At 40.4% G+C, this 24,041-nt stretch overlaps 1 protein-coding gene across 3 annotated transcripts in view; it reads right to left on the bottom strand.

The window, feature by feature from the left end:
* UTP20 (UTP20 small subunit processome component) overlaps window positions 1-24,041 on the bottom strand; it is a 91,655-nt gene that overhangs the window by 47,385 nt on the left and 20,229 nt on the right. For all 3 annotated transcript variants that reach the window (XM_037067808.1, XM_037067809.1, XM_037067810.1), the window contains exons 16-27: window positions 22,564-22,714; window positions 22,231-22,293; window positions 21,321-21,479; window positions 19,938-20,014; window positions 18,372-18,451; window positions 17,889-18,132; window positions 13,928-14,110; window positions 10,066-10,156; window positions 8,879-8,964; window positions 8,146-8,271; window positions 3,750-3,916; window positions 1,686-1,894 (exon numbers count right to left, since the gene is read on the bottom strand). In XM_037067808.1, the coding sequence (XP_036923703.1) occupies window positions 1,686-1,894; window positions 3,750-3,916; window positions 8,146-8,271; window positions 8,879-8,964; window positions 10,066-10,156; window positions 13,928-14,110; window positions 17,889-18,132; window positions 18,372-18,451; window positions 19,938-20,014; window positions 21,321-21,479; window positions 22,231-22,293; window positions 22,564-22,714 (1,636 nt within the window). The remainder of the gene's footprint in view (window positions 1-1,685; window positions 1,895-3,749; window positions 3,917-8,145; window positions 8,272-8,878; window positions 8,965-10,065; window positions 10,157-13,927; window positions 14,111-17,888; window positions 18,133-18,371; window positions 18,452-19,937; window positions 20,015-21,320; window positions 21,480-22,230; window positions 22,294-22,563; window positions 22,715-24,041) is intronic.

Below are 24,041 nucleotides of genomic sequence, written 5' to 3'. Positions count from 1 at the left end.
ATATCAACACAGAGATAAAGTCACTGTCACTTGCTTTAAAGCATAAAAGGAAATTCTCACATAATAACTGCCTGCTCTTTTCCGGTGGTTTTCCCACTTCCAGTCAAATGGAGCTGGGGACCAGGTTTAGCTCCCCTCTCAGACACTGAACAACTGAACTGAATATATGAGACAACAGTTTTCAGACACTGGACAGCAGGCAGCAGATGGCAGTAGTAAGCCCCAGCAGAAAAGAAATAGATGAGGTGAATGAACCCCACACATTCCCGTCACCCTGCCTGGCCGGTTTCAGGCACAGCGTGAGAAGAAAGAACCCAGGCAGCATCCGGCCATCTCTCTAAGATGGGAAGACACAGCCTTGTGGCTTGAGGGGGTGAGCCAAGGCAGCTAGAATTCACAGGGAAAAGTGTACCAGGAAAGAGAAAGCTACACACAAAAATGACTTTAGAGATCTGTAGATGGGTCTCATTTTATTTTCCTCTCAGAATTTACCACCAACTGACATTATCCTAATTATTTATCTGTAACTTTTCTCCCCATGATACTGAGTCCTTAACTTTCTCATTCTTCCAACCTAGAACAATGCCTGGGACTTCAGTACATAATGTGTACAATATTTACTGAATAAGGAAATGGAGAAATGCTTTGTTCACTGCTCCATTCCCAGTGCTTACAACAGTGGCTCACACATAGTAGGGGCTCAATTAATATTTGCTGACGGAATGAATGAAAGAACAAGGAAGACAAAACCATGCCTACCAAAATGGAAGGTGTGTGTTCCGAATCTCTGGATCTTGTCAATCACAGAATATTATTTCATTACTAAAGCAGATTTATATCTATGCATAGCCCCAAAAGCTGCACAAAATTTTGGCTCTCAATTTTTGGTTATTGTGACTATATTTGAGAGGCAGTTCCCCAGGCATAGCCATAAAACAAAGGAAATAAATTTCAGCCCCATTAAAGCTGTGCCTGTTTATCCTGAACTGAGAATTAAGGGCAGAAACCCGAGTCTGGATCTTCACTTCAAGTCACATTTTCTCCAAGAGCCTTTAGCCCATAAAGACAGTAAGTTTCCCTAAACTCCGAACAGTGTACTCTGGCCACATGCCTATTTCCACAGAATATGCTGTCTTGAATACAGTTCAGAAAACACTCAGCAGCACCTTGTGCACCCTCTCGCTTGGCAGTTGGCTAGCTGACTTGTTTGCCCTTGCTTCTTGTCTTTGTTCAAAACATTGCACTTACACAACAATTACGCATTTACTGCCAAGCGAGCTCTGGGAACTCTGTGAAAATAACAAAAGGATGCGAACAGTATTCTATTCACTCCCCAACTATTCTGGATAGATGCGCATGGGAAGATGTCCTACATCTCTAGGCTCTTAAAATGGAACTCCGTCTGACTTTGATTTCTGAGATGGATGCAGAACTCACTACTTTACCTCCTTGTAAGTTACATGTATAATTGTTACATACTTGATATAATGTACATTTTCTGGCTATACATAAATATTTATATAAAAATGAAGAGCCACATTATGTGGAAAACTGTTTTCAAGACATTTTGCATAAGAAAGATTTAACCTGGAAAGATGTTAGGGATCCAGGTCCCCACCAAGTTCCCCAATAAAACACAGACTCATACTGGCCACCAAAAAGCACACGTGGCGGCTCTCTCTCACCTTCTCCCGCTGATCAAGGATGTGCGACACGGCCGCTGTCATGCAGAGCAGGATCTGCAAAATGTTTGGTAAGTAGGCGCCGATCAGGTGACTAATGTTCCTCAGCACCACCTCAAGGCTATTGAGGACTCCGTGCTGGCGACCTAACGGGAGCACTTGGGACAGGTCCAACCCTTCCACTGCCCGAGTGACGGCGGAGTGGCACTCTCCTAGAAACACAGGTGGACAGAGATGTCGTATTAAAAGGAAATATTACTGCTATTCTTTATAATTATGCCTCCTTTCGACTTCCCTCAGTAATACAGTATTTCTTATTATTATAATACTTAATAGATAACACACTTTTGTCATTTATCCTGATCCTTACCAAATATTCATTCGGTGGTCTAGGTATGGTGGGTTTTACTACAGGATGAGGCAAAGTGGGTTTACACTTGTTCGTTTGGAAAATAATACAAAAGTTAATTAAGAATGCAAGAATAAACTCTGTGTTTCACGTACTCACAACTATAAACCTACTTTTGCCCCGACCTGTATCATCACTTTATAGGTGAGGAAACCGAGATACAGAAAGAGTAAGAAACCTGTGACAGAACGAAGTCTCTGAGCCTGACTCTCACCTCCCCCCGCCCCAAATCTGAGTTCCTATGTCCTTCCTGCCATCTGGAAACTTGCCAAGCATTTTTCTCAATCACAGCTTTCCCTGCCTACGCAGATTACAGTAATTTTATAGAAAATGTTTTGCTACCTATATTTTAAGCTCCCTGAAGGCTAAGAATCAAATGTTTTCTCTTATAGACCCTGGGAAATAAGTAAAACAATAATGCTTTGTTGTTTTATTTATTCATAAATTTCGAGCAGCCCGTCAGTAAGAGAACCATCCACCGCACCCTCGGAGGCTAATACAGAAACTTGCATTCACTAGAGCCGACTTCCTTCACGGGGCAGTTTTACACTGAGTGAAAACCTTTGTAATGGCTAGATCCATTACCACAGAAAAAAATAGAGAACAAATGCAACACATTACCCTACACATAAGTACATACATGCTTGCCTCAAACAAAGCAATTATGGAACTATGTTAGAGGTTTTGTAGTCAAAAAGACCTGGGCTGAATCCCAACCATTTTCTAGCTGAGTAGTCACAGATGAAATACTTAACCTCTCTAAGCCTCGGTTTCTACATCTGTAAAATGGGGCAAAAAGTAATGATACCCCATGTGGTTGTTTTAAGGTTCAAATGAATTGTCCATAAAGGGGCCCATCATATCTTCTGGCAGGAAGTAAGCATTCAGTGTTAGCCATTACTATTATTATTACGAATTACTAGAATGGCATGCCGGAGAACATACCACAGAGCATTTACAGCTCACCGAATACACTTACTATACTTACTTCGTCTAGACTAGGAGGTTGGGAGAGGAGATTATAAATACTGATATTTCTATTTTCAACCGAGTTTTGGATCACAGGGTATATTCAACAAAGCATTACTCCATAGATGAGTTACTTGGTGAATGAAAAATACCAAGGCAATTAAGATTAATTTTGTAGCATGCTTTAAGTTTCCAAGGAGAAGCCTATTTGTTGTATGTAGATAAGTACCACTGTATGTAGATAAGTACCATTCTCAAATGGCCGAAGGGCACAATCACAACAACACAAATACACGTTTTCTAATTTGGAGCTTAAGAACACAGATGCTGATCAGGTGTGCTCAACTGTGAGCTCCACCCAATCAATCAAAATTTACACTGAGTAGCATTTCAGTAAAAAAAAAAAAAAAAACACCAAGACCGGGGGTGGGGGGGCAGGGGGGGCAACCCCATTAGAAAGACACCAAAGAGCACGGGAGACCCAGCCTGGAACATCAGGCGTCCACAGCAGACAACACCCACTCAGAGTGTCAGANAAAAAAAAAAAAAACACCACCAAGACCGGGGGTGGGGGGGCAGGGGGGGCAACCCCATTAGAAAGACACCAAAGAGCACGGGAGACCCAGCCTGGAACATCAGGCGTCCACAGCAGACAACACCCACTCAGAGTGTCAGACAGCGGTAGTCACCATTTCTGAAGTGCTTCACGGGCTCAAACAGCAGGTCTAAGAATATTTCAATCTCCTCAGGCTGGGTCCCGGCGAGGAACCTCAGAACAATGGCCATGCGGGTGCCTGATGCAGATTTTCCCTGAGTTTTACTCCCAGTCTTATTCTTCATTCGGCCATACAAAATCCTAAAAGTCAAAAACAATTATTTTGTTTGAACATTAAACCTAAAGTATAATACCAGTTGTTTTATTTTCCTGGAAGGGGTAGCAAAGCAACTCAAGAGTTTAAACTATAAACTAGGCTATACTATAAAACAAGAAAGAATGAAACAGAAATGAGATATTTAACATAAAGATTTGCATAAACGACATCAACCACAAACAAGGAAGCAGGAAGAAAGAAAGAATAAAGGAGGAAAAAATAGGGGTAATAGGAGTAAAGGAGTAATAAAATAGGCCAGCAAACAGTAAGTCTAATCAGAGCATGCAAATAAGTATATATAGACTAAAAGGAAATAAAATAAGGATACAACTGTAAGTAAGATAGGGAAACTATAAAGATTTCAATTAAATGGGTAATTTTCTGGGGGAAAACACCACACGTATAAATAAGAATAAGAACTTAAGAAGAAAACTAAATAGGCCAGTAATCATGAGTAAAAGCGGAACTCATAGTTTTCCAAAAGAATTTTTAAACATTCAAGAAAAAACAATGTCTATGCCATAAACTTTCACAGAAGAGAGTAACTAGGAAGCAGTCCTTTACCATTTATGAAGATGGTGTAACTATGATACTGCAAAGGGTTAAGGAGCAAAAATAAAGCTATACACCAGTCTTCCTATGAACATGAAACATGATGTTTCCAAATACAGGATCCAGGGCTGCAAAAAGCAAGCCACATAAGGATTATCCCAGAAACGCAAGAAAGTATCAGTAAAATCTATTAGGCTAATATAGGCAATGGCTCATAGGAAAACGTTTATATGATCATTTCAATACATGCTTAATAGGCATTTTAATAAAACTCATCCATTCCAGATGAAATATTAAGTAACCTAATAATGAAAGCTGCTTCCTAACATGATTAATCCTTTTGACTTCATTAATAGCCTCGTGAAGAAGGTTTTAACCTTGTGGACCTCGTGACATTGTCTCAGCGACAGCCCAAGTCAAGAAGGACCAGACCGCACTTTAACACCAGTAGCTGTTTCAGAAGCACTGCTGTGAAATCCAGGAGCAAGACAAGAATAACCACCACCATAGTTAATTCCTCTAGGCTATGTAGGTAATACGTACATTCAAAACAAAAGAAAACAAAACAGGACTTCCTGTCAAGAGTGACGTGTAGGTAGACATGCTTCGCTTCCTTGTGCAACCATACAAAGAATTACAACTAGATCTCAAAACAAATAACACCCAGAACTGTCAGAAAACCGAGCTGTATGGAAGTCTGCCAACCAAAGACTTAAAGAAGCCACATTCATTCAGACAGGTAGGAGGGGCAGAGTCATGGGGACAGGGAGGCAATATGGTACACGGCGGTGGTGGCAGTGGAACGGACAGTCCCATATTCACCTACAGTGGGTAAAAATATGGAGGGACACCTTGGGAGTGAGAGATCCCAGCCCCAGGCCAGACGGCAGAGTCCAGGGTTCCAGCACCGGGAAGCTATATCCCTACTACCCCTGGAGGAAAGAAGAAACTGCCAGATTTTTGCTGCTAAAGGGCCCACACAGACTTAGAATATACACAAACCCACCCACTCTGGGATTCGCCACCAGGGCAGCACCTGGACAGGCACCAGTCGCATATGCAAAGTGGGTGAAGTGACTGGAAATGGGGTGAGTGTCAGGCAAACCCCCAGAAGCCAGGCAGTGGCATCGTCCCCTCTTCAAACCTTCCCCCACACAGAGCCACAAAGCAGCGGGGCAGGCTGCCCTACCCTGGTGATTACCTGAGACTCCACCCCTCACAATTCACAGGTGTCTTTCCTACAACAGGCCACACTACTAAGACAAGGAGTCAAAGCGACTCTACCTAATACACAGAAACAAATGCAGAAAGGCTGCGAAATGGAGGAGACAAACAAATGTGGTCCAAATGAAAGAACCGAACAAATCCCAGAAAAAGAACTAAAGGAAATGGAGACTGTTAACCTATCAGATGCAGAGTTCAAAACACTGGTGGTCAGAATGCTCAGAGAAATCATTGAAAACAGTAAAAACATAAGGGAAAAAATGAAGCCTATACTAAGTGAAATAAAGAAAAGTATTCTGGGAACTAACAGGGAAGGAAAGGAAGCTGGGACTCAAAACAATAAATTGGAACAAAAAGAAGAAATAGACATTCAACCAGAAAAGAAAGAAGAAACAAAAAATTAAAAAAAAACACAAAAAACAAGGATGGCACAAGAAGCCCCTAGGGCATCTCCAAATGTGCCAACAGCCAAACCGTAGGGGTACCAGAAGGGGAAGAGGAAGAGCAACAAACTGAAAACTTGTTTGAAAAATAATGAAAGAAAACTTCCCTAATTTGGAACAGGAAATAGACATACAAGTCCAGGACACACAGAGAGCCTCAAATAAGTTGGACAAAAGGAGGACCACACCAAGACACATCACAATTAAAATGTTAAAGGTTAAACACAAAGAGAGAACCGTAAAAGCATTAAGGGAAAAGCAGACTTCCTACAAAGGAGTTCCCCCAAGGCTATCAGCTGATTTTTGAAAAGAAACTTTGCAGGTAAGAAGGGACTGGCAAGAAGTAATCAAAGTGATGAATAGCAACGACCTATAACCTAGATTACTCTATCCAGCAAAGCTATAATTTAGAATGGAAGGGCAGATAAAGTGCTTCCCAGATAAGGTCAAGTTAAAGGAGTTCATCATCACCAAGCCATTATTACATGAAATGTTAAAGGGACTTATCTAAGGAAAAGAAGATCAGAACTATGAACATTAAAAAAGCAACAAATTCATAACTATGAACAACTGAATCTTTAAAAAAAAAAACTAAGCACACAAGCAGAACAGGAACACAATTATAATACGGAAAACATCTGGAGGGTTAGCAACTAAGACGGGGAGGGGAGAAAATGGGAAAAAATGGTGCAGGAATTGAGAAGCATAATTGGTAGCTACAAAACAGACAAAAGGACGTTAAGAATAGTATAAGAAATGGAGAACTCAAAGAACTTACAGGCATGACCAATGGACATGAACTAAGGGGGCAGGATTGCTGGAGGGAAGGTGGGTACCAGGTGGGGGGCAAGGGGAGAAAACTGAGATAACTGTAATAGCACAGTCAATAAAATATACTTAAAAATCAGAAAAAAACATTTTATATCATAGAAGAAAACACAAAATTCGTACTGAAAACCATAGAGTTCACCTCCTGGCTAGTGGGGTAATCAACATGAAAGAAGCTATGTTGAATGCTTTAAATTGTGAAGAAAAATAAAGAGAAGTAAGGGACTAAGAAGTGATAATGGGGAGGTATGATTTTTATATCAAGAGGCCAGGGAGGCATCTCTGAAATGGTATCTGAGATGAGGCTGAATGAAGAGGAGTTAAGTGTCACATGTTCCAAGCAGAGGGGTAGCAAGTCCTCAGACTCTGAGGTGGTCTCTGATGGGGTAGCAAGTGGGAGAGATGTGGTCAGGGAGTCTGTCTGGGGCTAGGCCATGCTAGGTCCTCTAAGGAGTTGAAAGGACTTTCTATTTTATTCAGTAAAATGGTTACCTCTAAGGGCTCTTTAAATAGGGACTAATAATCCAAGAGATGACTATTGTTTAGTATTATTTTTTTGACCAAAAAAATCCAATGAAAACTATTAAAAGTAATAGAAAAGTTTTGTGGTGAAGATGGTTAATTAATTAACACAAAGTCAATAGCGTTTATACCCCATACTTATTTACATACAAAATAAAGGAATTAGACCTGACTGGTGTGGGTCAATGAGTTGGGCACTGTCCGGCAAACTGAAAGGTTGCTGGTTCGATTCCAGTCAGTGCACAGGCCTGGGTTGCGGGCCAGGTCCCCGGCAGGGGGCATGCGAGAGGCAACCAATCAACGTTTCTTTCTCTCTGTCTCCCTCCCTTCCCCTTCCTCTAAAAATAAGTACATAAAATATTTTCAAAATAAAGGAATTATTTTTATTATTTCTCAATAATAAAACTTAGAGCAATATTAAATTTAACTTTATCATTATTATTTAGGGACAAAATATTCTGAAGTCTCTACAGCAGACCTCAAAACATCCAATTAAAAAAAAAAACTATGAACAACTGAATCCCAAGAAAATGCAAAACGAAACATTCCACTACAACTACTGCAAGAACCACCATACCACCAATACTCACGATTGTTTTTGTGATCAACTATTAAAATAATCAGACTTTAAACAGTCCAAATACCTCATCAGAATAGGAAAGAGATCCGCTCGGTGGGCTGTTTTCACTACTGCAGTATCTTCTGAAATGCTAAAATGCACTATCTCTTCCTTAAAGCTTTTGTCTTCAAGCAATCTTTGCAAGTTTTCCCTTTAAAAACAGAACATAGTACAAATCATCACTCAATAACCAACGGTATTTTATTTTAAATGCAAGGTAGCAAGAAGAGTATATGTGTAACTAAAACAGATATTAAATAATAGTCTATATAAAGTAGTTGACATCCATAAAGAAAAATCTTATAGAAATACCTTTCAAAATGGCAAGCTTTCAAATTTTAAAGGATAAAATTTGAAATGGATAAAATCCTTTTATAAAGGGTTTATAAAGAGTTGGACTTAGTTGATAATTCAGCTGTTTCAAAGAGCGTAATACAAAGGCTTTCTTCAGGTCTTAGACTGATAATTATAATTTGCCAAGTAGTCGCCAAGATTTTTAAGACATTATATAAGCAAGGAGAAATGATATAATTTTCTCAACACATACTTTTCAATTAACGTTCTCTTTCTTACCTTATTACCTATGGAGAGGCACTCTTAGCAAACGAATACACTCCCTGTTTTCACTTCTTACCTAAAGTACCATCATGACTGCCTTAGACAGGAGGGAAATTTCCCAGGCTTTAACAAATATTTTAGAAGAGGCCCTCAGGTAAAAAGATAAAAATCAACCAAAGAAATAGCTTCAAATAACTCACCTGTAAGGGAGGAGGTGCGGATGTTTATATGTCATTATACAATCCAGGGTGATTTTCTGAACTGTTTGATCTTGGTGTAGCAACAACTAAGAATGATATTTCATTAATAAATCAATGAAGTCACATATACACATGCCATACGATAGTAATTCTTTTGTGTTAATCTGCAAAATTAGATTTCTTACAATCTAAATTTTTAGACATGGTTTAACACTAATTCCTGACAAAAGCCTAGCATGTTCCTGGGATCAAAGGGCCAAGAGAATGCGTGCAAAGAACAAACAAACAAACAAAAAAACCCCCCAAGCTCTGACATCCGCACCCTGCATACCAGACTTTCAGGTTCGTCAATCTTTTGGCCAAGACCAGTTCTCTGCATAATCAGGAGTCGCACCAAATGAGCCGGCCCTGTGCTGAGTCAAAGCTCTTTATGATGCCATGAAGGTAACTGCTGTCCGTGAAATACTAGGGAAGACCTGGCTCTGAGGCCTCTTTGATCAGCAGTTCAGAATTTTGCTTCCTATAGACAACTGGGACTTTTGAGTTCTGACTTTACAAACAAGTTATACCTGAATTATGGGCAGACATAGATAAAGTCTGCTAAAAGGAAATATTTAATCTACAAAGCACCCAAATGAAAGAAGAAAATTTTGTTTCCCAGTTAGCTAAGAATGATATTCAATTTTTATCTACTTCTGACATCAAATTTTTCCTTCAACCTTTTCTAGAATTGGGGTCATAAAATGGTGACTGTAACAAACTGCTACGCCAGCTCTCTGTTTCCACCTAATGTAAAAAATCCTGAAACGCTAGCACGCCACCAGGCTGACTTGCCCAGAAGTGAAAAGTAACCAACTGCTCTTGGCACAAGCTCCACCACCTTCTAAAGCTACTTCCTGAGATACAATTATGCTTCATTCTACCCAGTATTAACATAGCCAGCCCATCAATGTCTGGTCACCCAAAATGCCTTTAAAGTCAACTAAATCAGTACTGTCCAAAACTTTCTCAAGATACAGAAAATGTGTACTAGTTTAAAATATAAATATATATATATATATATATATGTACACTTAAAATGCAGACATGGGCTCTGTACAATAATTATTGAAAGCCAAAAGTTATTTTGACCAAGAAAATGGTAGAGAGTAGTGCACAAAAACTGCAGAGGCAAGAAATTTACTTACCTGAAGATAGAGCTCATATAATTTGGATTCCAGATATAAGGCCCGTGGATTTGAAAACTTAGAGAAAACTTGCAAATGAGCAATTAACTGCCTAAGAAAAAGAGACAGAAAGAGGGGGTACTACAAACTTAACCCGAGATTATTTTCTTAAGATAGCATCAATTTTCATCTAACAATGACTTCAAAACCCCTAACTATAGTTTTGCTGTTAATTATATACGGTGTTAATTATTTGCATTTAGAAAATTCTTCTCCAGAAATTCCAAATCTCAGGCAGCCCTTCCCCTTAAATTCACACTCCCCACTGCAGAAAAGCATTCAGGATGTGCTGGGAATGGCTTCAATCAAGCCACAAGTAGACAGAAAAGTAACCAAATACTAATGCGCTCCAAAGTTGTGTATATATGAATGTTGGAATGATTCCTCGTCTACTTTCTATGTAGTAAGCAGGAAAGTGGTAAAATATATTCTTCCTCACGTTCACGTAACATAAATACCGATGTCAGGCAACAGAAGTCCAAGTTCAGGTAACCACGGCTCTTGCTTACCAAGGAGGAAGAAAGAGCAATGCTCTGTGGCTGAAAGTTCAATTAGAAGATGGGAGTGACTCAGGGTTAATTACATCAGCTACTAAAATAATGAGAAGAGAGCTTTTACTGCACTTACTAAACTTTCTAATCCACAGAGGCTATAAAGCTTTAAAAATACTTCAGAAAACTGTTCCCTCTCTGTATATAATTTATAAGATGTATTAAAACTTAAAGAAAAAAAAAAACCCTGAATGAGTAAACCGCTATGACTTGGAGAGGTTTCTTTTGCCTATTTCAGGGAGAAGTGAACAGAGGTAGAATCAAGCTGCAGATGTACGACCCTGTCCTTCTGAGCTTTGGGACACTGGAGAAAGTTAGTTAATTCAGGTCTCAGACTCTGTTTCCTCATCTTGACAAGGACGAGACCTCCCACGGTGTTAGGTGAGAATTAAATGAAAGAACACAAGTTGTGGGGCTTCTGCTGCTAACAATGCTTTTCTCTGCCCCTGCACTAGAGAAAGCAAAACTCAAAGTTCTACTAGTTAATACAGAGAAAACAAAGGGAAACTGTAGCCTCATTAGATACTGCAGAGAAACTGGGGGAAAGTAGCATAAATGTCTGTGCTGGAGAGTATGATGTGTCCACTTGCTTAAGTTAGGGTACACACTCGTGTGGGTTTTCACTGCAGCACTGATCAAGGTGCTGTGATTAAAGTATTCTGTAGATATTAACATCTATAATAAGTGGACTTTTAGTAACAGCTTATCCTCAATAATGTGGATGGGACTCATCCAATTAGTTGAAGGCCTTAACACAAACAGGTATTTTCCAAAGAAGAAATTCTACCTCAAGACTATAACATAGAAATCCTTCCCTGGCAACTGGTGATTGGTACCTTCATCACAATAAGACAACCACTCATGCCTCACTCGAAGCGCAATGGTTTTTGGCGACACATCAATTCACCCAGGTGACTCAGACCCCATACAGCCCAGATTTGGTGCCCTGTGACTTTTGGGCTGTTCCCAAAATTAAAATCACCTTTGAAAGGGAAGAGATTTCAGACTGCTGATGAGATTCAGGAAAACATGAGGGGGCAGCTGATGACAATTAGGAGAACAGTGTGAGGTCCCAAGGTGCCTACTTGGAAGGGGACCGAGGTATCATTGTCCTGTGTACAATGTTTCTTGTACCTTGTATCTTCTTCAGTAAATGTCTCTACTTTTCGTATCATGTGAATGGATAGTCTCTACAGACCTTACACACATATCTCCATTGTACTGGTTCTGTTTTTGAGTGCAATGTCCTTCTGATTACTTAGCATGGAGTGCTTACGCTTTAACAAGTAAACTTTAAAATCTTTTCCACTGAGACATCCATTCCTCTCCCAACATTTATTAAGTATTTTTTTATGCACCAGTGAGCCTTTCTTAAATAGCCATATGCAACAGAAGCTAACCTCCACGTTCTCATTAAATACTTATCAGTGAAGAGCATGTTCCATGAAGGATTATGAAACTGGACTACAAATACACTGAGAGGCACCAAGAACGTCATCACCAATTTATTCATAGTTTCAATCCTGTGTGTGTTAGCAACAGCCTAGGTCTGACTACATGGGACAGGAAAACCAACACATGGTGGACCTTATCCTTGAAGACTTTCTGATTTTCATGTAAGACGTATAAAAATTAACTACCACTCAAGGCAAGAAGTAGCACCAGGACAGAGGCTTTCATGAAAGGCTGTTATGAGAGTGGGATGTCAGGTAAGAAAGCTTTCAGTTTAAAAGACAAGAATGCCTCACTGAGGGAGCTATGTCTTGAAGCATGAAGAGAATTTCACTGGGCAGAAGTGAGGCAAGAATGCAACAGAAACAGGGAAGGTTCAGAGTGAATAAGGAAGAGATCTGACAGGATAAACAACTTACTCACTGATTCACCAAACAAATAGGAGGACTAACCCTTTGCTGGCTATTACGCTGAAGGATGTGAAGAGGAAAACAGCGATCTGACTTAGAGAAAGCCATGGGGAATAGACCGGTGAGGGCTGTGAAAAGGAAGACGCAGGGAAGAAACTACTTTCCACGCTCACCCTGGCTGGCGTAGCTCAGTGGATTGAGTGTGGGCCTGCAAACCAGATGATCGCAGTTCGATTCCCAGTCAGGGCACATGCCTGGGTTGCAGGCCAGTTCCTGGTGGGGGACTCATGAGAGGCAACCATACATTGATACGTCTCTCCTTCTCTCCTTCCTTTCCCCTCTAAAGATAAATAAATAAAATCTAGAAAAAAATTCTTTTAAAAAGAAAAGAAACTACTTTTGACGCTTGGCCATGACCTTTCTTGCCTCTGTGCTTTACACACTATTCCCAGTAGCTGGCAAGTCCTTCCCCGCCTTAACTGCCAGGAAACTTTTGTGTTTCAGGGTCAAAGGTGTCTCACACTTTGTAAAAGTCTTTGCTTTGTGGTAGAATTGCCACTTTTTACTGACAACTTGTAACACCTTTAAAAATACTGCCCCTAAGAAAATATTTCACCAGGCACTAGACTGTGCTTCCTCCATCACAGGGACTATGTACTGTCTGTCTTTGCAGCCCAGCACCTGGCAAAAGGCACTCACACAGTTGCTGAATGTATGAACTAATAAATGGCTCATGGGAACAACTCAAGAAATCAACGTAGATTCAGATCAAAAGTGTTAAAACAACACAACAGCATCAAATCCAGTGGATCTCTGACACCCCAAATCAGGTAATCTTCCAATAACTTTTATCAGTATGATCACTTATTTCCCTAAGGTTTCTAACAACTTTGGTAAGCAAATTGCCCAGAGAATGAGAGAGAATATAACAGCATGAAAAAAGAGGACTCGGAAGGAGACAAGTCAGAAGGCAAAGTAAAACTGCGGACGCGCATATCCAAAAGAGGAGACATGTTCCATTCTGCATCTCCCTGGACACAAGGCCCGGGCACTAGGAAAAGCGAACAACACAAGTCAAAGAGCACTTAACAGCTCTGGGGCCCAGCGCTATCTCACATAAAAAAGGCTATGATCAGGTGAGTCCAACTCGAACATTCTGTGGACAAACAAGAAAAAAAAAGCAAACAACCACAAATTTTGGAAGACTGAGTTTTGGGGGGCTGTAAAAACCAAACCAACAAACAAAAACCAGGAAGAAAAAAAACCAAACTAGGGAGATACAGCACTTATGCTTTCTGAGCAGGTCATCTTGCCCAAGGCCATCTCCCATCTGAGCCCTAGGAGATCGCACCCCTTTCCTCTGAGAACCCAGAACCAGGGACTGTGATCTGGCAGCAATGCTGAACTCACTTCGTTGCAGCTCTTCTCGTCCTTTTCTTCTGCAAGGGTTCATCTTGGGGCAGTGCCTCTTCCTCCAGCTCTTCATCATCTGCAGCAGCAGGTTCTTCTGTTTCCTCCACCACCACCCCTTTGCTCTTTCTTCTCAAATCCTGGGTTGGAGCAACCTGCAGATCTGCAGGGTAATACTCATTGCTACAGCGGAAAGAGACACACAAGGGGGATGAAGCCGAAATGTCCTAATTCTGTTTGTGACAGATGTAAGCCCACAGTTCACAGAATCACACATGGAAGAGACATTTGAGGCACCTTAGTCAAGCCTGTGCAACAACATTATTCTTTTGTAGTCAGCCCCCACTGAAGTACCCTATTTAATGAGTCAATCACTAATTGCAGAAGACAGTCCATTCCGCTGTTACACTGTTGAAAATACTTGAAACATGTGGTTTGAACTGAGCTGAAATCAACCTCCCCATCTCTGAAGAGACAACTGGGGAAGGCAGGTGTAGGGGTGAATTACAGTGAACACTGAAAGTAGAGCATTAAGACCATGTTAATCACTTTTAAACCAAATATACCTACTTTGTACGGGGCTGTAACAAATTCAGTCCTCTGGGCACCTGGTCTGATAAGACAGGTGGAACTAACACCCGCATTGCCTTTTGGGCAGTCACAACATGACCCAGGCTTAAACTGAACATCCAGGTGATAAAAATCTTTTAAGTCTTTGCGTTTGTCTCCTCTACACTAAGCTTGTGCAGCTGGTATTCACATTTGTTCTCAATGAATTCCATCCTTGAATTTCAGTCCGCTGCTGAAGGTAACTGACACTATCTTGAAGGCTGTTTCGGCCATTCCCTTCATTTGTTGTGTGTTCCTCTAACCCATTCATCCAACAATAATGTTTTCGTGTCTGCTTTGTGCACAGCACTAAGATACAGGTGTAAGAGAATTAATCGGACATTAAAGTCCTCATTCAGAAATACACTGATAAAAATAGCATGTTTTAGGATATTACCTTAACCCACACACCTGCAGGAAAGTCCAGGTTAATACACTAAACCACTACAGAGCGTTGACATGCTACCATGTTCAACTTTGTGTTCTTGGGTACTAGGATCTAGCAACTAATAAATCAAAAAAATGGATGAATAAATGAAATGAGCCAAGTCACTCATTTATAAACTGTATCATCATTGATTTAATAACATCCATATTATACTCTCAATAGTCAATTAACCACATGACATATCTTTAACCTTTATCTCCATGCACAGCATGCTCACTTATTCATGTATTAAATAAGATAATTCACACAAAGCACTTACAAGAGTGTCTACACAACAAGTACTCATTCATTAAATGTCACTGTTACCTATTATTGGGATGTTTTTGCCATTGTTAGTCATTCATTCCTGCTTGATTCTCATATAATTCTTCTCAGAGAATGTTGACAAGGGATTCACAAATTAGGTCAACATCAAATTATCTGACACATAAGTAGAAAAGTAAATTTCTAGATAAAAATTAAAAAGCCCCCAACATATTTCAAAGCCAGAATTAAAGGTGACATTTGGGTTTTCCATTAGTTTGGACCATCTGTAAAAGTATTAGTTATAGGTAGTCAGTGTCAACTAGTTTTAATTCACACATTTTACGAAACTGTCTATTTTTCATCTCTACGTCTTCTTAAATTCAGAGACCCACCTCCTGTCATTGGCTCCTTTCTCTATTCTCACCCTCACAGCATCTTGTACTATTAGAAGAAGGTCTTTATCTTTAGGCTAAGGGGTAATCCATTTCTTTTTTGAGGGAAAAACTTAAAAAATTAACATAATAGGAAATTCATATTCTAACACCATTAATACTAGCTTCCATATGCATGGCTCTTTGCAATTCACAAATAACTGATAAACATTATTTTACATGATCTTCAAAAGAAGGCAAGCTTGCTAAATATTACCATTCTCACCTCTATCAATAAATTAAAGACTAACAAGTTATGTAAAAAAATAAAATCATTACTCTTTTCCCATCCCATCTACTGACATGCCCGCATCTTCGCTTGTAACCTTTGCCATAATGAATTATTCATATAATCCTTTTCACTTATTCATGGAATCCTGTTTCATTTTAACTATTCAAAGACATGGCTTTAGCAATTTTATCTCCTCTTGCGTTACAAATTTCCCCCTCCCTTCTGGGTCTTTCATAGCAGCATTACATACATACATGCTGCTTAAATCTTAAACAGCAACCTTGACCATGGCTCCCTCTGTTCCTACATCTCCCTCCACTTAGGTCTCTTAAACTCATTTTAATCAGGCTTTCATCCTTACCATATTAACACAAACAACTCATGTTAGGGTCACTTCCAAAGACAATGGGCGGGGGGAGTCATTTCTTACACATCACCTGACTGATGTCTCAGACACATTTGATTCCACTGATCACTCCATCCTTGAAATCCTTCCTTCAAAGAATACTATGTGGTCCTGGGCCTTCTTTTATCATTCTCCTGGCCTGCTTATCTCTCAGCCTCTAAATATCATTGTCAATTCTCAGGAATCTTTTTCTACATTTACACACCAAGATGTGATTTACCTCCTTGCCCATAATTTTTAAAAGCCATCTGTATACTGATGAGTCTCAAATGTATTATCTTTAGACCAAACTTTTCCCTTGAACTTGAACTTCCAAATTCAAGAACCTACAGGACATCTCTAACTAGATGTCTAGTCAGTATTGGAAGCTTACCATGTCTAAAAATGAACTCTTGATCACCTTCCCCCGCCGACCCAATCTGCCAACTTCTGCTTTTATCCCAATCTCAGGAAATGGTAACTCTAAGGCCAAACCCTCAGAGACATCAATGATTCCTCTCCTTCCTGCACTTCTCCTGACTTGGCCTCATCACGACACACCTGATCTGTTGGCAAAGCCCGCAGGCTACTGTAGTAGCAATTCTTCAAAAAGGTATCTTATTGAATTGAAATCCTTCAAAACCATCTGGAGTTCAACCACCTCTCATTACCTATACCACCTTCACGTTGACCAAGTCACCACCTACCCTTCACCAGATTTCTACAGCCTCCTTCAAACTCTCCCCCTCACAGCTCTCACCACCACCATCCCACTGTTGACTCTCAACACAGCAGCCAGAACACTCCTGAAGAAACCTGAAGTCATGCCATCCTTTTTAAAGCTCCCAGTGGCCTCCCACTTCACCAACAACAAAAACGCAGGTCCTTACTATCACTCAAAGGTCCTACACCACTTGGTCTCGTTAGCTGTTTGCCCTTGTTTCCAACTACTTTCTCAGGGGTCATTTTCTCAGTGGCTGTAGCCACTCAGACTTCCTTGCTGTTCCCTGCACCAGCCCTCCATGTGTGGTCTGTAGCCTGCTGAACTCAACCCTACAGCATCTTCCGTCGGAAAACATGCACCGATTGATTAACCAGGACCGTTCTGTACACTGCCTTACCTCTAGTTTTAAAGCAACCCGATTCTCACACAGCTTATCTAGTCAAAATGAAGCAATCCTCCAGAATGTTGCTATTTTTTTGAGAGCACATTCCTCAGCATCATGGGAAATGATGGAAAAGAGGTTTGAAACAGAGTGGCTGGGTTACTGAAAAAAAACTCTGAAGCCATAGGCAGACAATAAAACAATGAACAAACAGAGAGAAATAGCAAGGTCTTTGTACACTGAGCTAACTCAGTGTGGCCATTTTTATTTTGTAACGTGAAATATTTTATTAACATTCTTTGTTGGCCAGTTAAATTCATGTAAAATTAAGTGGAGAACATAACTGGTTTAGTTGTTGGCTGTCAGAGCCAGGGCTTTACAGATGGGCCAATGACTTACAAACATGGCAGGTGGACAAAGAACTCAGCCAATCTGATACGCTGTACCTTCTCTTGCAGGCACTGAGGACATTCAACCAGGAACATATTCCAGGAGATCACTTACCTGATAAATCTCAAGAAAAGCGGGGAAAGCTCCCTGGACCGTGGCTCTACCCTTTCTGGAAATTTTGCCAGAGCTTGCCACAGCAAGAATCGGAAATTGGTGTGGTCCAGTCTTTCCTGACAGTTGGTTCTCAATGTCAGCTGCTCAAGATAAAGTGCTCCAACATCTCCTTCCTGAGATCGCGCCCAACTTTCACCTCCAACAGACTTCTCCTCATCTCTTGTATCATTTTGCAGTTCTTTCTCTGAAAGAAAAAAAAGTCACATAACCACCAGAGAAATGTTAACATTTGTCCTTTCTGTTTCCTTAAGTAATGCCATTTCTTCCTCTAGCAATACAAGGGAACCAAAAGCCATACCCAAAGGCTACCGAAGACAATATAGTTCTCATTTCTGCTCCCCAACCCGATGAGTAGTTGAGCAATAAAATTCGGCTGAAACAACCACTGCTCTCCCCAGTCCCACCTGACACCTCCTTACATACCAGCATGTGTAGCTGCATGTTCTAGATGTTCATAGTAAACTTTCCAAAATTTCTTATTTTCCATTTCATGTGCATGAGAGCTAAGAAAAAAGATCACAAAACAAAATATGTGAGATGATCCTTATTTTGAGAAATAGGGGGAAAAAAGAGTGAAAGGATATAACTAAAATGTTAATTAAGTCATCCCTAAATGTGAGGTTATAAAGAACATTTGTATTTTTCTGTATTTCTCAAAATGCCTGCACTGATCACAAATTATTTTTATAGTCATAAAATACTAAAAGACATATTTAAAAACCTAAGTACATATTCATAAGAAGGCTATTTTTAAAGCTCAATAATGGGAATGGGGCCTGGGGTGTGAGATATAACCCATTAAGTAAGGATAGGCCTGTATTTAGGAACAAAAAACAATCTCAGTTTGTTTACAGATAACTTTAAAATGTTGGCTTTTCTCCCACCAAATTCAAATATACTTATTAACACAAAGGCAAAATAAATATTCACTAACTGCACGAAACATACCTTTCAGGGCTTCAAGAAATTAGCTCAAACATATGTGTTCACATAATTTGATATCCTAGCAATAGTATTCTCAAAATGTTTATATTCTTTTCTGTACTTAGTTTTCTAAGAATATGCATAAACTTTACACAAGAAACAAACTGTGTATGTTGCTGACTATTTGTAAAAGACAAATCAATTTTTAGCCTGAAGGATGAACCCAACAGTGAGCGAGCCCAGCCAGATATGGAGGACCGTAAAAAGCACTCAGGAACTAGGGAGCTAATAATTTTGATAATGGGCTACTGGTAACACATGTCAGATTCTTCCTTAAGGGTAAGAAACAACATTATGAAGTTGGTGTCAGAGGCCTCGCTTCCATCCAGCATGCTGGTCTGATGACTTTAAAGGCCAGTAAATGGCAGACAAGGTGGTTCCAAATTGGCAAAGGGTTTGTTTATTCTGCTTCTGTCAAATAAGAACTAATAGTTAGGGTTTTGTGAGGCCACACGTGAGATATCTCCAGTCTGACAAAAGGCCAGAGCAGACCATCTGAAGTCAAACAACTGCCAAAGAACAAATTTCTACATATGAGGCTCAACATACATATTTTCTATGTGATGATTAAGGTCCTTTTTAGAGATAAAGGAATTTTTGGATACTAGACAACAAGAGTTTTTAAGTCCTTATTTTTATATTAACTTTGGCTCAATGATTCAATATATATAAATAAAAGTATGAAATTATTATAGAGTACTTTGTTACTGAAAAAATTCAATACAGATGTATCATAAAAAGTACAAATAGACAGTCCTTCAAAGTTATTTCAGTTTACAAAGAAACAGACATATAACATTTGAACTGTTGAAAAACTTGGCATCAGACAGAATAATTCATATTTCATAATTCATATTTCTTTCCCTTGTCCCACAAGGATTTATGGTACTATAAATATTGTACATGCTTATTCATTTAAATCACACCTAGAAGGAGTATGATACTGGTTGCACCACCCTGCAGTAGTTAAAACGTAATAGCTTCATCCATTTAATGCCTGCTTACCTTATGAGTTCAATAACAGGATCCCAGAGAGCACTGAAGTTAACATACAACATGCCTAATAAATAGCGAAGTGGCACCTGCAATTAGACTCATTTAGTAAATGGGTAATGAACTACAACAGAACAGCATCGAGATGCGAATACCCCAACTCAGACAACTGGAGGTCTGGAAAGAGGCTTACGCTTTACAAAAAAGTTGTAGGTACAAATTTAAAAAGCAGTGAGTAATAATGTTCCGACTCTCCCCAAAATGCCCCTTGCTATTTAACACTGAAAAATCACTAAAGCAAATGTAGTATTCAAACTCACTCCACATGTTCATGCTCAAAGGATGTATTTAAATAAACAGATTCAACTCATGATTGAATTCCCTAACAAACACTGCCATCCCATCACCTTAAAAGACAAAATTTGAACCATAATCAGTAAAGCACAGATGGCAAGGAACCCAAGCAAGTCTGCTGGGAACGGCAGCTGTGGCTTCACAAGCAGATGTCTGTGTTCTCAAAACCATGCATTAGCCCTGGCCGGGTGGCTTAGATGGTTGGAGTGTCGTCCCATACACCAAAAAGTTGCGGGTTCAATTCCCGATCAGGGCACATATCCAAGTTGTGGGTGTGATCCCCAGTTGGGGAGTGTGCGAGAGGATCGATGTTTCACTTTTACACTGATGTTTCTCCCTCTCTCTCCTTTCCTTTCTCTCTAAAAATCAATAAACATATTCTTGGGTGAGGATGTAGTAAATAAGAAAAGAAAAACCATGCATTCAAGGAGTTGCATTCGAGGGCCTAAAGTTTCCTCAGTCACCTTTTGAAATGAGAGGCATTGCTGGCATCCCCACGTGCTGGGAGGCATCGTGCAGAATGGCAGTTCTATTATAATTTGGGGATGGGTGTTTGTAACTATTTTAGCAGCAGAACATAACACAGGACAGTAATACACAAAGCAGAGTAGGAACAGAACTGCTCTGATGGAATGGGGACTGCCTCCAACTTGGCCTTCTTCCCAGAGGGATCCGTGATGTATCTTCAAGGATCATGGACAGAAAATCTCCCTGCTGACTTTGTGCAGCAATGAACAAATCTGGAGAAGATCAGGCTTTAAACTTCATGTCCAGTCCTCCTGTCGTCACTTACTACCTGCCTTCACAAAGGACACACAGCCTCGGGAGAGGGGGAATAGGACATTATTTCCGCCACTGCTGAAGTGGCTGACAGAGCCATCTAACTCAAAGGACCTAAGAGAACTGAGGATTTATCCAATTTCAAAAATTACTATTTTGGACGGCCACTTGGTATGTTTCTCTTTTCAAAGGTCAGCCAAACAGATCTAAAAGCAAAATAGAGAAAAAATAGATTAAAAAACAAAGGACAGTGTCTTATACCTCCTGCAACGGCCCATCAGGGACTGTGGTCCGCACCACATCGTGTCTGAGCTTTCTCAAATGCAGAAGCTTCTCTCTGTAGTCATTCACAGTTGCTGGGACCAGCTCTGCCTGGCGCAACACAGCGAAGGCAGACTGGCGCTCCGAGGGCCCATCATCCTGAACAGCCAGGGAAAAGAGAAGAGACGTGTCAGTATCGCGATTCCCCAAAAATGCATTAAGTGTGACCAAAGGTCTAAAACATAAAAACTGGGACGAGTAATGTTTTAAGTAAAATAAGTAATACTTTTTTGTGGGGAGGCGAGGGTAAATGATTCATTTTTCCTCACACCACTGACTTTCCGGTAGGTAATTCAGGTTTAGAATCTAGCATAGAAATAATGCAAAAAACAGGAAAGTAATTCTAAAAATGATTTGAATAGATTGATAACATCTGTTGAAATGAAAAAAATGTGTGTGCATTTTCATTATATAATCCTACCCCTGATACAAGTAATTTCTACCTCAAGAAACAATATCCTAAATTACGGAAATACTTCCCTATACAAAAATATCTGTGTAAGGATGTTCACTGCAGTATTACTGGAAATACTGAAAAACTGTGAATAACCTATGTAAGCAGCCATCAACAGGGAGTTGATTAAATAAGATATTTTAAACTGTGGGCTGCTATTCAAACTTCAAAAGAAATGATGTAGGATGAGAGGTAATGACATGGAAAAACTTTCGTGACACCATGAGTTTAAATTGCATATATATATATATATATATATATATATATATATATATATATATATATGGTAGATATTTATCAAGTGAATGTTCTATGAAAGTGTAATTTTGGAAATAAAAACATTTATCAGACAACATGTTCAAAAAGTTATCCAAATTGAAAAACTACAAATAATACCTCCATTAGTTCTGGAAGTCGAACCTCGAAGTGGTTTAGGATCCTTATTGTTAAAAGCCGAATCTGGAGAAAGTAAAAGGCACATTTCAAAGTCCAAGGTTTAAACGTAAGAAGAAACTGATAAAGAGTCAGTGGGATCCAAGTTTTACAGGATTATGAAAAATGCACCCCAATCAGACCTGCTGCAATCGGTGTGCATGTCAGTGCTCAGGAATCACTGCTATAACCAGAAATCACCCACAGCAGCCGCTTCTGAAGAAGGGGCTGTTACAACCGCCAGCAATCCACGCAAACAGAAACCGAGACAGGAAGCATGCCAGGAACCAGCGTTACCTTGGATATGCCAGTTGAAATGTTTGCTTGTAACTTGGGAAATAATTCCATCAAAGCTTCTTCAGAAAGTGGCCCTTTGCAGCCACATAAGGACAATCTCTGATAATAGAGATCAGCCAACAGCAACACAGCTGGCTCCGAAGGAAACAGTCTGCAACAAGATATTTATTAGGCCCAAACTGTCCCGTACACCACAGAGCAGTTGGACTACAATACAATCCACAGAAAATTATCGCTGATGAAGGGAACGGAAAAGGGAACAGATGAGTTTTACTAAGACATTTACCACCATTTTAGACATACACCTAGTGACAGTGAGTGACATGCTCTAGGACACACAGCAGGTTAGAGGCAGAGGAAGGATGAGAAATGCTGTTTTGACTAAAATCCAATGTGGTCTTTTCAGTCTGCATTGTTGTAAGTGACAAGGACTCTGAGCTACCGAGGGAGGCAGTGCAGAGGAGGGGCCCAGCACCGCAGCCTGGGCAGGGCAGCCCCATCACCACCAGCAGGATAACCCTGGGCAAGCTGCGCAACCTGTATGTGCCATCCTCCTTTAACAAACATTTGCTGGGTGTCTGTTATGTGCCACTGACTCATCTGGACACTGGGTACATGGGTAAACCAAAGACAAAGTCCCTATCCTCCTGGCACTCACATTTTAACAGGGAAAGGCAGCCAGTAAGTAAATAACAATCAGTGTGACAGTGAGGACTGTGGTGGAGAGAAGTTAATCGGGGAAAGGAGCCTAGACTGAGACTGGGTTGTAAGGGTGGAGGGGAGTGGGGGAGTCCGGGTGAGGAGTGCTATTTGATATGGAGGTAAATGTAAAGAGATCCTAACTGGTTTCTCTTATTCCCCTTCAATCTCTTTTCAATACATCAGTCAGGGTGATCCTATTTAGGCCTAAGTCACTCCCCTGCCCCAAATTCCCTTGTCTCCTTTCACTAAAATCAAAGTCAAGGCCCTACGAGGGCCAAAGGTCATACACTGCCTGCCACCCCCACCCCTACGCCCTCTTGTCCTACTGCCCATTCCTTGCTCAGCTCAGCCTCGAGTTCCTTGTTGCTCAGACCGGCCCTCTCCCCCAGCCCCTGCCATGGACACTCACTTCTCTGCGGGTTGGAAGACAGAGAGCCCCAGCGCCCCAGCGCCCTCGCTGCTTCCAGGTTTCTGCTCAGATGTCTCCCTGTTGGTGAGGCCTTCCTCCATTTCTGTAAAATGCTATTGCCCCCAACCTCTGGACTCTCCCTGTCCCCCGCCTCTGCTTTAATTTTATCACCACCTAACATGCTATTTATTTTACTTATTTACTTGGTTTATTGCCCCATTTTGTTAGCTCCACAAAGTCGGGGAATTTTGTGTTTCGTTCACTGTCTCCCAGTGCTTAGAACAGGGGCCTGGTACAGGAGAAAAGCGAATGAATATTTATGGAAAGAAGAACATGAATAAATCTGTTTTTAAAACACAGGAGAATA

This window comes from Sturnira hondurensis, unplaced genomic scaffold (genome assembly GCF_014824575.4).
Source record: "Sturnira hondurensis isolate 20B ecotype Veracruz unplaced genomic scaffold, ASM1482457v3 Scaffold0017436, whole genome shotgun sequence".
Classification (NCBI taxonomy): domain Eukaryota; kingdom Metazoa; phylum Chordata; class Mammalia; order Chiroptera; family Phyllostomidae; genus Sturnira; species Sturnira hondurensis.
Note: the sequence above shows the minus strand (reverse complement) of the source record. Positions and strands in the feature narration are given on the sequence as shown.